This window comes from Peromyscus maniculatus, chromosome 8 (genome assembly GCF_049852395.1).
Source record: "Peromyscus maniculatus bairdii isolate BWxNUB_F1_BW_parent chromosome 8, HU_Pman_BW_mat_3.1, whole genome shotgun sequence".
In the NCBI taxonomy this organism is placed as follows: Eukaryota; Metazoa; Chordata; class Mammalia; order Rodentia; family Cricetidae; genus Peromyscus; species Peromyscus maniculatus.
In genome coordinates, this window is record NC_134859.1 from 60,566,075 (window position 1) to 60,578,838 (window position 12,764).

Sequence of the window (12,764 nt, forward strand, 5' to 3'; positions counted from 1 at the left end):
AATTCTGATTTTTCCTCCGCATAGGTCCACCATAAACGAATTCCTTGTGGAAAAGAAGAAGTTAGCCTTTTCCTGACAGCCGTAGAAAACTCTTGGATTCATTTAAGGCGGAAGAGAAGAGAGCGAGTGAGACAACTAAGAGAGGTGCCCCGAGCTCCTGAGGATGTTCTCTTAGCCTTGGAGGAGAGAAAGTCCACTCCCAAAGAGCTGAGTGGTAGCCAGGACATAGCCCCATGCTACCAGGAGAGTGCCTTGTGTGGCCTTGCTGTACCCGAAGGTGAATCGGCCACTGTCGGTGGCCGTTGCCTCAGCCAGGAGTCACTTTGCCAGGAGGAAACTGCAGAAGCCATGGAGGATGAAAGGAGTGAGGAAAGGGGAGGGATGGGGGTCATGGAAAGTTGTAAAGGCTCCAGCAATGGAGCCCAGGACGGAGAGGCTTCTGAGAAGGGAGACCGCCTGGACGAAGCAGCTGGACATTACCTGTTTAAGTGCCTAATCAACATTAAGAAGGAAGTAGATGGCGCCTTAGTTGAAATGCATTGGGTTGAGGGCCAGAACAGGGATTTGATGAACCAACTTTGTACCTACATACGTAACCAAATTTTGAGGCTTGTTGCTAGTTAATTCTTTATTTCTTCTACAGTTAGAAAAGTGTCTGTATAGGGCTAAGGATGTGGTGCAATGACGGTATGTGCTTAATATTCAGAAGGCAGCCTGGGTTGAGTCCCTAACATCTAACATCAATACAAAAAAAAAAAAAAATCTATAAAATAGCTTTGGAGGTAAAGCTCATTGGGAAGCCAGAGGAATTTCAGCATTGGTCCATTAGTGACACCATGTGGAATCATGTTACAAAGCAGAAATGCAGTTGAATGTGGTCTCTTAACACTTACAATCCCAATACTTGAAGGCTGAGGTAGGATGATTGCTGTGAATTTATGGTCAGCCTACGCTACAGAGAAAGACACTTGTCTAAATAAAAAGAAGAAAAAAGAAAAGCAGAAATGAATCAGTTTTTAACCCTTCCCCTCTTAAAGATATCTGGAGTCGTATGTATGGTACAGGGGCTCAGGAGGAATTGTGACTGTTGTAACAGCAGACAAACTTAGGAGGAACTAGATCCTACTCCAGTAGTTCATCTCAGCCTGGCACGGATTCCCTGAGGCCAGAGGCACTGCCTAGAACATGTCCATCACTGAGAGGTATGGCGTTAATGGAGGCAGCAGAGCAGAGCAGAGGTATGGGAATGCTCATCGTTGCCTTCAAGACACCTGCTTTCTCAGGTACCTAGAGTTGATTGAGCCAGTCCTCAGAAAGGAACTAGCCTGGGGTAGGTGGCCAGGCTGTCACAGACAGACATCTCAGACTAAGGAGAGGGCCAGTCTGGGAACATAGGGAAGCAGCACATTCCTCAGTTGCTGCTGTTCTGACATGGCCTATGTCAGAAGCAGAATTGAGGAAGCAGGATGGGGCTGAGGCACATCAAAATGTACCACTGATCCCTCCTCCAGCCCACTGACAGTATGGTTCTGTAGCAGTCGTGCTGCTTTTTAGTAACGTGAATGGAATGTGTTTGGTTTTTAATATAAGACTTCAGAATTGAAAACTATTCATCCTGTTTGAATCCTGGAATTGGGGAAATATTTGCTGTTACTTGAGTTGGGTAAACAGTTGATGTGACAAATGAGAAACTAAGTAAGGTCCTATGTGTTCTAGGTAGGGTGTAGGGGTGTATCTTTGTGGTAGAACATTTACCTAGATGTATGAAGGCCGTCCCCCCCCCCCCCCCCTTCAAAACATGGTTTCGCTGTTTTACTCTGGCTGTCCTGGAACTCATTCTGTAGACTTGAACTCACAGAGATTGAACTCACCTGCCTCTCCTTCCCAAGTGCTGGGATTAAAGACATGACCCACCACTGCTCGGCTCCTGGATTATATTTTCAACAGGTATTGGTGTGGTGTAAAGTGGAATCTTTGATGTGGCCAGCTAATTTATTGACCAAACTCTGCTTTTTTTGGTGGATTTTCTGTCTACTTATCTGCTTATCCGAGGCCAGGGTAATAATGTCTGAAACACATTTGTAATGGGAATGTGGTTTTCTGATACTCTGGAAGTCTCATTCTTTTCTGTCTCATTCTTTTGTCTCAGAAACGGTCTGTTGTGCTAGATTCTTGACTAGTAGCCTAGGGTTCTATATGGACAGACTCTCGTATAGGGCTTGAGCTCTTTGGCACCCATAAAGACTTGTGCTGAGTAGTTAAGCTCCCTTTTTGAAAGGTGGCTGTGATTAGCAGAAATTGGTGTTGGGGGCATAGCTTAATAAAGGAAATGCAAATGGTGCAGTGGGGTTGAAAGCTGGGAAAGAACATTTTAGCCATGGTCTTCCAGAGACTAGGAGTATGGTGTCTTCTCCCCACCCCCTCCCCCTGGAGATCTGATCTGTGACATAGCAACCAGAAACCAACTGAGGAAAAGCAGCACTGTTGTAACCCATCCGTTCATTTGACAGCACGAAGAAAACAGTGTTCAGGGGCACAACCATGCCCAGATTGAATGCAGGCCTTAGATTGCCTACATCCAGTAATTATGTCTGTGTCTGTGTATGTGAGTGCAGGTGCCTGCAGAGGCATCAGATCCCCTGGAGCTGAAGTCACAGGCAGTTGTGAGCCACCTGATGTGGGTCCTAGAATCCAAACTGGGTCCTCTGCAAGAACAGTACATTCTTTTAGCCATTGAGCCATCTCCCCAGCCCTGTTGTTGTTTGTCTTCTCAGACTTCATGTGTAACTGAGATGAATTTAATATCCTTTTCCTCCAGTATCTTTATCTTGAGTGCTGGCAGTACAAGCCTGATTTATGTGGTGCTAATGATCTATTGAGCCCAGGACTCTGCTAGACAAAAATGCTCTACCAACTGAGCTATGTCCTCAGTCCCCACATCAGTTTTCTTGATAAAATCTAAGGATCTCTGAGTTCAGTGGCAGTTAAATGCCAGAATACCTGGTGGATATTCAATAAATAATCAATAAATGTTTTCCTCATCATAAATTGGCAGATGTTCAATGATTTTGAAACAGAAGTGGCTAGAGATGTGACTCCGTGGTAGAGCACTTGCCTAGCAAACACAAGGTCCTGAATTCAGTCATTAGCTTTACAAAACAGACACACCAGTTACCCAGGGTGTCAGCCTTCTCACAGCTGTGTTAGTACTTTCTCTTTTCTCCCCGTCTTCATGTCGGTGGTACAAATGTGTGTGTGGTTCATTTGGATTGTATTGATGTTGGAATTTTGACTTTCTGTTTGTTTGTTTGTTTAACTTATAAATTTTTCATGTTTGGATAATTGTATTTTTTTTTCTCGGAGCTGAGGACCGAACCCAGGGCCTAAATCCCCACCCCCTGATAATTGTATATTTTTTTTCATACACTTTTGCCCATTCAAAATGCCCTTCAGGCACAGTGTTGACCTTTGTTTAAGTCTAGTTCCTGGAGATTCTTAGAGAACATTAATGGAGATGCAAAAGTTGTATCTGTGTCTATATGTGTTTCAGCCCTAAGGTTGAGATTTGTTATGGAGCAGGTTGTATAGGTGTTAAGATAATGATCTTAGAATGGGAAGGGAAAAAAAAAGTTTGACAAGAGTGGTGTCCACAGTCTTTGAAAAACTAAAGCCGTGAGTACCTTTGCATTTGAACATTATTTTTTTCTAACATTGTTTGAGATGACATTGAAAACATTTTCAACGGACATATTACACATGTGCTTTGTAATTGAAGAGAAGCTTTTTAAAGAAATTGGTTGCTCACGTGTCACAGTGTTGAGTGGCATTCTGCTTACATGTCTGGAGGTCAAGTTGGTGTTGGTGGATTGATATGAAATTGAATCTCTGTGGTATTATCTTAAATTCTGTTCTGCTCTCTGGTTGGCTTCTGATCCCCCGATGGCTGGAGTGGGGACAGAGCTGAACTTGTTTTCCAGAGGGAACAAGGTGCTTTTGTTTAGAATCGGCTTGGGTTTGTCGGTTTGGTTCCTTCACCCTCCCTGTTGGCAGCTCCGAGGAGGAGGAGGAGGAGGAGGAAGAGTTTCAGCTAACCCTAAGGGTTCTGGTCGATTAATAGAGTTTAGAAAACAAAACCTCTTTTCCTGGTGGAAATCCAAGCCTCTGGTGTCTGACAGGAAGAGTCAAATGCCAGGTGTGGAAAAGATGTAAACATCCCACGCAGAAGCCATCCACGGCCATTTGGTTTTATTTCATTTTGGTTGTGTTTGAAGCAGGGTCTCATTCATGAAGCTCATGGGCTTGAACTTTCAAGGTAGCCAAGGTTGGCGTTGAATTCATGGTTTTCCTGCCTCCACCTCCCTGTTTCTGGGATTGCAGATGTTGCCTTCATACCTGGTCTTCTGTGGTGCTGGAGATTGAACCCAGGGCTCTGTTAGTGCAAGGCAGGTACTGTACCAACTGAGCTACATCCCTGGGCTCCCTCCCCCCACTTTGAAGAGAAGGAAGTGAGTGCTGGGTTGGTGACCCCACCTGTGATCAGCATTTGGGAGGTGGAAGGAGGAGGTCAGCAGTTCAAGGCTGAGTTCAGAGTTGGTCTTGTCTACATTGTGAGTTCAGGGCCAGAGGGAGTTGTAGGAGACCCTGTCTCAGGGAGAGGGGGCAAGAGAGACAGGCTGTGGGAGCCCCTTGGTCTTTCTCATTTGCAGCACTTCCTTCTGAAGCCACACGGGGGCACCTGCAGCCCCTTCCATCGCGATCCTGAATTTCATTGTGAGAATGGGAATGGATGAAATTGTGTCTGTGGAACTTTCTAGAAATACTCAGTTGTACCCAGATAAGTATTTATGATGGTACATTTTCACTTAAAAACTTTAAAATGAAAGTATAAGGAAGAAAAAAATCACTACCTGTACTTTTTATACTTTTTTTTTTTTTTGAAACATGGTTTCTCTGTATAGTCCTGGCTGTCGTGGAACTTGCTCTGTGAACCAGGCTGAATTCACCGAGATCAGCCTGCCTGTCTTTCTCCCAAGTGCTGGGATCAAAGGTGTGTGTCACCACTACCCCCTGGCTATGTTTTGTGTTTTTTTTATAGTTTCACCTGACCAACCTTTCTTTTGGTCACATCTTTCTATTCTAGAATGTACACATATTGGGCCTGTCCTTTAGGTGTTTTTTTTTTTTTTTAACTTTGTTTTAGGACTAGTAAGATATAGATCTCCTAGAGAAATGCATTTTCATTTTGCTTTGTATTTGATCTTGTTGGCAGGCTAACATGCATGTGATGTGTTATTCATGTGAAAAGTTGTGACGGTTCTCTGTTTTATGTTTATATGAACTAGCCGGGCCTTATTTCTTAGAAGGATGTTTCTGTATAGGTCAGAGCATGCATGTGACTTGCCCTGTATGGCTGTAGGCTCAAGGAGAAATGCTCCCTGTTTACTTTATGGTACAGAGTGAAGGTCTGCAGTGACCCTTCTACCCCGTTTGCAAAACCTCAGTTATTGCTCTTTGAGTAAAGTCTCAGAAGTGCTAGCCAGGGGTGCCCTAAGGAGAGGGATGTGACTTCGTTGTTTCTAGGGAACTTGCTGCTCAGATTTCATTTGCTGTCATGTTCATTAATAGAACAGTCGGCTTTTACCTCTTGAAGGAGGGCATTAATGGTTTTGAAAGATGCTAATCATCCCATATGCCTTGTGTGAATATCACTGTAGTGTTAAAACGCCTGGCTCAGGGCACCCATAGCAATAGAATTTACACATGCCTGAGATCCTATTCTGTTCTGGAAAGATCTGCTGTGACTCACTCAAATGACTAAAACAGCGGTTCATTTCTTTAATTGCTGGTTGGAACAGCTAATGCTGCCTTTGTGAGTCTGTGCTTTTACTCTGGGAAGCTATGTTGTGACTGAATGAAGACCTTTTACCTCTTTGAGATGGAGTCTGTCTGCCTGTCTTGGTCCAAGCAGAAATCTCTGGGTCTCTGGGCTCTCCTTGGGAGGTAGAGGATCATGGGTACTCCTTAGCAACAGGGAAACTGGAAAGAAAAGAAGGTAGAGGACGGAAATCCAGCCACACTGGACAGAGGTGCCGTGGAGCTGATGCTTAGAAGAGGGCGGGCAGCGTGTGCTTCCGGTTCTGCTCACCCCAGGGCAGTGAACAGTGGGAGAGAGCACAGGCCGGGCAGCTCCTCAGCCCGGGGTTTGCAGTGCTACCCCACTCCTACATAGGACGCCAGTCGGACTGGGCTGGCCTCGGGAGAGCTGAGGGCGACCTACTCGGCTGAGGGAGGAGTGAGACCACCATGCCAGGGAGAGAAGGACTCCGGATCTAGGGGAGTTCAGAAACAGTGACACTTGCGATTTGTCTTCTCTCCTTACTTTGTGTAGCCTTTTAGAATTTTGGCCAGAAAGTCTCCTGCCATTGGACTCAATTGAGAAACCTGTCTAAATAGTACTAAATAGAGTACTACCTATTGACCCAAAGTGAAAGCCAGCTTCTGTGTTGTGGAGACATTAGGAGCTAACCTTGGTTTCCGTCTTTTACAGAAGATTGTCTCATTTAGTAACCTTTAGGTGATGTGGTGTTGTCGTGTGGCAGCTGAAGGTAATGGAAGCTTCAAAAGCTTAAGTAACTTGCACTAATGTTATTCACTGAGCAGAGGTACAGAGGCAGGATTTGAACTCTGGTCCAAGAAGTTAAGGCTGAGCTCTATTGCCAAATCTAGAAATTCTATGACAAATAATGTACTAATGGTAAAAATGTACTTTCAGGTCCCTTTGCTCCGCCTCTGCAGGAAGAGACTTTAATTCCATAACACGGGGGAGCCAGAACAAACATGTCTTACCCCTTCATAGTTCAGCACTTAAGGTAGTATCATTTTCTGTGATCAATGAATGAGATTTAGTAAGTGAAATTACATACAGTTAGTTCTTAATTTATGCCACCAAATCTTCACCGAATCTTGTATTTGGCAGTAATGTAGATAATTAACTAGTTAATGAAACCACAAAATAAAGTGTCTGGTGAAAGCCCGTTGGACCAGAATCAATGTGAAATAACTGATAATTAGGTAATGACAATACTTAATTGTATAATAATAGAAGGGAGGTTTTGTTCTGTTTTAAACACTGCAGTTCCAAATATTTCACTTGTGGAACTACACAAAACGCATGTGCTTTGTAAGCTTGCCAGAGAAGGTAGGGCTGTCAAGAGAATCATAAGTTCTCTTCCCAGGTTGGCGAGAGAAACTAGTTTGGGAACCACAGAGGTGAGGCTGACCCTCAAAAGGAATTGTGGCCTTGGGGTTCAGAAGGAAAGCAAAGGAAGCCCAGCTGGGGATTTGGCTGGATGCTGTAGCTATAGTGGACCCCCAAACTGTTCAAAAAGAGCATCCTACTGGAGAGCGGGACCCTCGGGACTGTGGCTGAGGCTGATGTTTCTTCCTAGTAGAGGGGGAGTCAGCCTGGTCTGAGATAGGATCCCTGCTCTGTGGACCGGGATCCTGCCTTGTCGGCTAAGGCTGGGTGTGCGGCTGGGCTTTGTATTGGATCTTCATTTACAACGAGGAATTTGTTCTTCCTTCGTGTGGCAGGAGTCAAGCAAGAAAGGGGGCACTCCAGCCCTCACTCACTAGCAAGGAGTGGCTTTTCTCATCTGCTGATGAGCTGAGTGGTACCATGGTGTTGGGTGCTCTGAGGGAAGCCAAAAATCTAGGTTTATTTGAATCCTACTTAATTGTGAATTGTGGTAACTCACCACTTTATTTTAAAAAACAAAATGTAGTAAAACATCAGTCGGTGATGTCCACCAAGTAACAGTTATTTCTGCCTTTATCTTTCCTAGTCTTGCTCACTTGACCTCTGAAGTTTGGTTGCTGCCTACCCTCTTAATGGGGCCCTTCCTACTCCTTAATCCCCAAGGATTGTATCCATAAGTCTATTATGTGTACTTCTCTCTTAATTCAGGGTACTGGCACCCACTTCTGTGAGTTAACCCCCATTGTGCCCTAATCTAGACGGTTCTGAACTTGGATTATCAGCGTAGGCAGCATCTGCTGGACAGCAGGGTGGATTTAGATCCGGTGCAGTGAGATGAAAAGAACCTGTACAGGAGAGTTTTCAGAAGAAAATAGAGCGGGAAATGGTGCCACAGGCTCATTTCAGGGGAAGTCAAACACCATGACATCCCAGAGAAAGGGTGGCTTTTCCTGAACAGAGCGAAGGCAGCTGTCCCTTCCAGGGACATTCCCCCTCCTGCCCACAGCCTTGGCATGCTACCACATTTCCAGCCTTTCAACAACTTCATTTTATAATTGTAATAAGTTTTCATATAAACATTTTGTTGTCTTAGTATGTTTGTATGCATATGCATTTTAAACAACTGTGGGGTCAATCATATTGTACATTAATTATAATTTTATAATCTTTTATTTAGCAGTATATTGTGATTTATTTATTATTTTTCTTTCTGAATAGAAGGCTAATAATCTGCTTCAGGGAAGCTGTGAAAATAAGAATTGCTAGTAACCACCCTGCCTGAAGCCAGCCTCTGCTGGTTCTGTGCCCACATCCTGCTCCTTCCTTGCTCTGATGTGCTGGAAGCACACTGTGCCTGGCTGGTCGTTCCTAGTTGGAGCTTTAGATAGCCCTGAAAAGGGTTTTCACTGCTGTAAATAACATTTTACCAGATGTCTTTATATCAAAGTTTTAATGTAGTTTTCTTTTTGTAGGATAAATTCACCTGGAGTTGCCAAGGCAGAAAATTGCTTCCCCAGTTTGCTCACAAAAAAAAAAAAAAAAAAGCTAGTACATTTCCATGAATAAGTGGGTTTTGTTTGTTTGTTTTTGCCATACCTTTGGTAGTTTTAGAAGGCTGATTTTTTTTTTTTGGTTTTTCGAGACAGGGTTTCTCTATGTAGCTTTGCGCCTTTCCTGGAACTCACTTGGTAGCCCAGGCTGGCCTCGAACTCACAGAGATCCGCCTGCCTCTGCCTCCCAAGGGCTGGGATTAAAGGCGTGTGCCACCACCGCCCGGCCAAGGCTGATTTTTTTTTTAAAGATTCATTTTATTTTTAGTTAGGTCTGTCTGTCTGTCTGTCTGAATCTGTGCATGTAAGTGTTGGTGCCCTAGGAGGCCAGAGCTGGAGTGAGCTGCTAGATAGGAATGCTGGGAACTAAACGCAATCCTCTGCAAGAGCAGCTCATGCTGTTAGCCTTTGAGCTCTCTCTCCAGCCCTAGAAGGCTATTTTTAAAACATTCTTCATCAATTGATAGGCCAAAAAAATTGCTCCATTGTTTGAATTTAATTTTGGGACTGACAAGGTCTCTTCAGCTACACATGTGCTATTATTTCATGCATGTACTACTTTAAATCTAGATTTTTGTCTGTATTGAAAACTGCAAATTCCCATTGTAAGACTTCCTTCCATTTTATCATTTCTTCCCCACCTTTAATGATGATTTTATTTTTACAGTTAGGAATGTCTAGAGATAATCAAATCCATCACACTGGGCCTTTATATTTGTTTTATTTGCTTTTGTGAGTAGAAAACTCCATTGTTCTGGAGTAGAAAATGATTGCTTATTTTTCATTATAGCTTGTTTTATTTTCATTTTTTTCATACAACACTTAGCAATTTATAGGGATCCATTTTAAGGATCTGTTTTGACAGTGGTGCAGTTATTACAGATTGGCTTCAGAAATGGCCAATAAAGCCCCATCTAAGATCACTAGTGGGGACAGGAAGCAGGGCCGTCTAGGGAATAGAGATCTATATTCTCTCACCTGACCCCACCCCAACCTGGAAGTAGAAACTCAAGCTAGCTTGTGGCCACTAAGCTCTGCAGAGTGGCTCCAGAACTGCCTAGTGGATACTTGATCCCACTGCCTGCCTCTTGGGTATGACTTGGATGGGACCTTTCACAGGCACTGACTGCCATCCAGCCCTCTGCCTTGAGAGGAGTTCCTATCTCCCAACACATCTCCACACCCGAGTGATCCAGCTGGCTCTTGACTCACATTGCACGACTCCACCTCTCTTTACTCATAACTCTGCCCAGCCCCACTCCCTTGACCTGAATTAATCGACTCCCAGGAAGCCACATCTTTTTTCCTTCAAAGGAATGTCTGAAGTACTCCTGCTTCTATGCCTTTCCAGTGGATCAGCTTCTTCCACCCCCTGGCACCCATAGCTCCAACTCGAGACAAGACAGCAAGGCTTGCCCCTGGCCTCTCAAAGAAAGAGCCTAGTATGAAGCTCCTCCTTTCTTGTTTCTGAACTGCATTTCTTTCTTTATTACTCAGTGTTCACACCCAGGGTGGGTGCCTGGATAAAAGTCTACCCTTTTCTCCTGTCACCTTCCCAGGCCCAGTTAGAGGTTCCCCCAAGGCATTCTCACTCACGGACTAACCTGTGTTCGGAGAGCACTAGGCAAAGTTAATGATTATCTGTTTCTAGCAATGGTGTGTGCACATGCATGTGTGCTTTCTTCCCTTGTTCACCCACTTCCGGGAGACTGGGCAGGGACTCTGGACCCCATATAGATGGTATTTGCCCAGATTAGACTGGCAGACAGAGAAGGTGATCAGGCCACTTCACAACTTGACAGCTTGGTGACCTTTGATAAGATACCTTTTCTTGGGCTCTTAGACCCTGCAGTCACTACTCTTCAGCTGTGACATCCAGTGAGGCCGTGCTGGGAGGAAGTACTTTAGGCAGAAGGAGAAACTCAACTGAATTTGTTTGGTGGGTGCTGAGAAGTGGGAAGGAGAAGTACAGACTCCTGGGGAACCCACTTCATTGATGACTGGTCAGAAACCTTGCAGGGTACACCTGTCAGGAATTTAGAATTATCCTGATGGCTTTGTTAAGACTTGGGTTCAAGAGGCAGGCAGATCCCTGAGTTTGAGGCCAGCCTGGTCTGGAGTGAGTTCTAGGACTACAGAGAAACCCTGTCTCGAAAACAAAACAAAGACTTGGGTTCAGTGTTGTCTAGCTCTAAGTGCCCTCACTTTCTTTGATGATTTGATTTGTTTTGGAGACGGAGTCATTCTATAGCTCAAGCAGGCTTTGAAATTGGGAAACCATCCCTCTGCTTGAGGTTGTAGGTGAGCCACCATGCCTGACTGCTTTTTTTGTTTTATCGAGCTAGGGTTTCTTTGAGTAGCCCTGGCTGTCCTGGAACTTGCTCTGTAGACCAGGCTGGCCTCGAACTCACTGAGATCCACCTGCCTCTGCCTCCCGAGTCCTGGGATTAAAGGTATGTGCCAACACCGCCTGGCTACTGGTTTCTTTTTATGTTTTTGGAGAAATTAAGACCTGGGAGCCTGACTTAGTATTTCATAGCCCTTCGTTCGGTGCCTGGTGTCCTTGTGTTATCCCTTGCTGCATCCAGTATGGGAGAGGAAAATGAACCCTGCCCAGTAGGAATGTAGTGGTCAATGCCACCTTCTCACTTCCTACACCACTCCGCTTACCAAAGATCACCTGGCCTTGCCTGTAAAGATACTTAGCCAGTTGTCTAGCACGTGCTTGTTAAATGAGCATTACCTGGTGTGTCCCTGGGCATAGCTGTCTGATGTCCTCTATCTTATAGCTGGATGTTTCCCTTGTGTTAATTATGACTGGTGAAAGGTTACCTAAAGCCACTAGTAAAAGGTACCAGGTCAAGGCTGAAAGGTTGGGGCATCTCCTGGGATCCACTGTGAATATCCGTATGTTTAGCTCCATACTCTTTCCCACATCTTATTGTTTGGAAGTGTTCAGGGAAGTGATTTCACATAGTACTTGGAGCTGTCAATGTATGACTCTGTTGGGATGAATGGTGAGAAGATAGGAAGTCAGCCAGTGTAGACGTGGAAGGAGGGTGCACTGTGGGGTGTGGATTAGATATTGAGGTGCACAAGACAAGAGGAAGAAGTTTGAAAAAGTGCACAGTGGTGGAAGATCCGGTTGCCCTCCTGATCCAGACATCCTCAGCACCCGGAAGCCGTAACAGATTGAAGAATAAGTATTAGGAGATGGTTGGCTCTGGCATCATTCTCCAAACCTGCTAAGCTTGTGCTGAAACATCAAAAAGACTCTTTCTCTTGAATGAATGTGCTCGCCAACTTATACCCTGGCTCCACCCATTAAAACAGGAAACTGAAACATGTTAAAACAGCCCTCCCATTCATTTCTCTCTACTGTGCCTCCTTATAGGTGTCTCTCACTCCCACTGTCCACTCCTGAACTTCCAGAAACATTGCTTGATGAGAAATTCTGGTGGCCACTTTTAGGCTCCTAAAGGCAACAACAAGCCCAGCAAAAGCCTTTCTAAATCCTTGCTTCTCCTAACATCCCCTGGCTGCTGTCCCCATGTGACCCAAATAAACGTCATGTGAAGCCTGTAAGGCTGTTTGTTTTAAGTAGCAAGCATCTCTGCTAAGCTCTGGAGCAGATGGGGTATTGGGGGCAAGGGAAAGGCCAGCCATCAAGTCTGTATTCACCCCACTTTCGCTTCCTCTCCCCTGAGAAGAGAGGTGCTTTCAAAATACTGCTCAGAAGAGTCATTGTGTCACAGAACTGGCCCCTCACAAGAGTAGAAGCACTGGGCTTTGACCAGTAGAAAAGTCCAGGTGTTGGGCCAGGACAAGTAGCAGTCTGAGTGAAGGCTATGGAGCTGGTTCCATGCAAAAATGGTAGTGCCATCTCAGGCCTCCCACCACCTGCATCTGTATCATCGCCGTTTTCTGTAGTAGGTCAGACCCAGCCACACCCAAAG

At 44.9% G+C, this 12,764-nt stretch overlaps 1 protein-coding gene across 1 annotated transcript in view; it reads left to right on the forward strand.

Annotated features, from left to right (window-relative positions):
* Positions 1–12,393, forward strand: part of Mettl16 (methyltransferase 16, RNA N6-adenosine) — a 55,761-nt gene extending 43,368 nt beyond the window's left edge. Inside the window, exon 10 of the mRNA XM_006977372.4 lies at positions 25–12,393. Coding sequence (XP_006977434.1) covers positions 25–624 — 600 coding nt within the window. The 3' untranslated portion in view covers positions 625–12,393. The remainder of the gene's footprint in view (positions 1–24) is intronic.
* Positions 12,394–12,764: the final 371 nt, after the last annotated feature.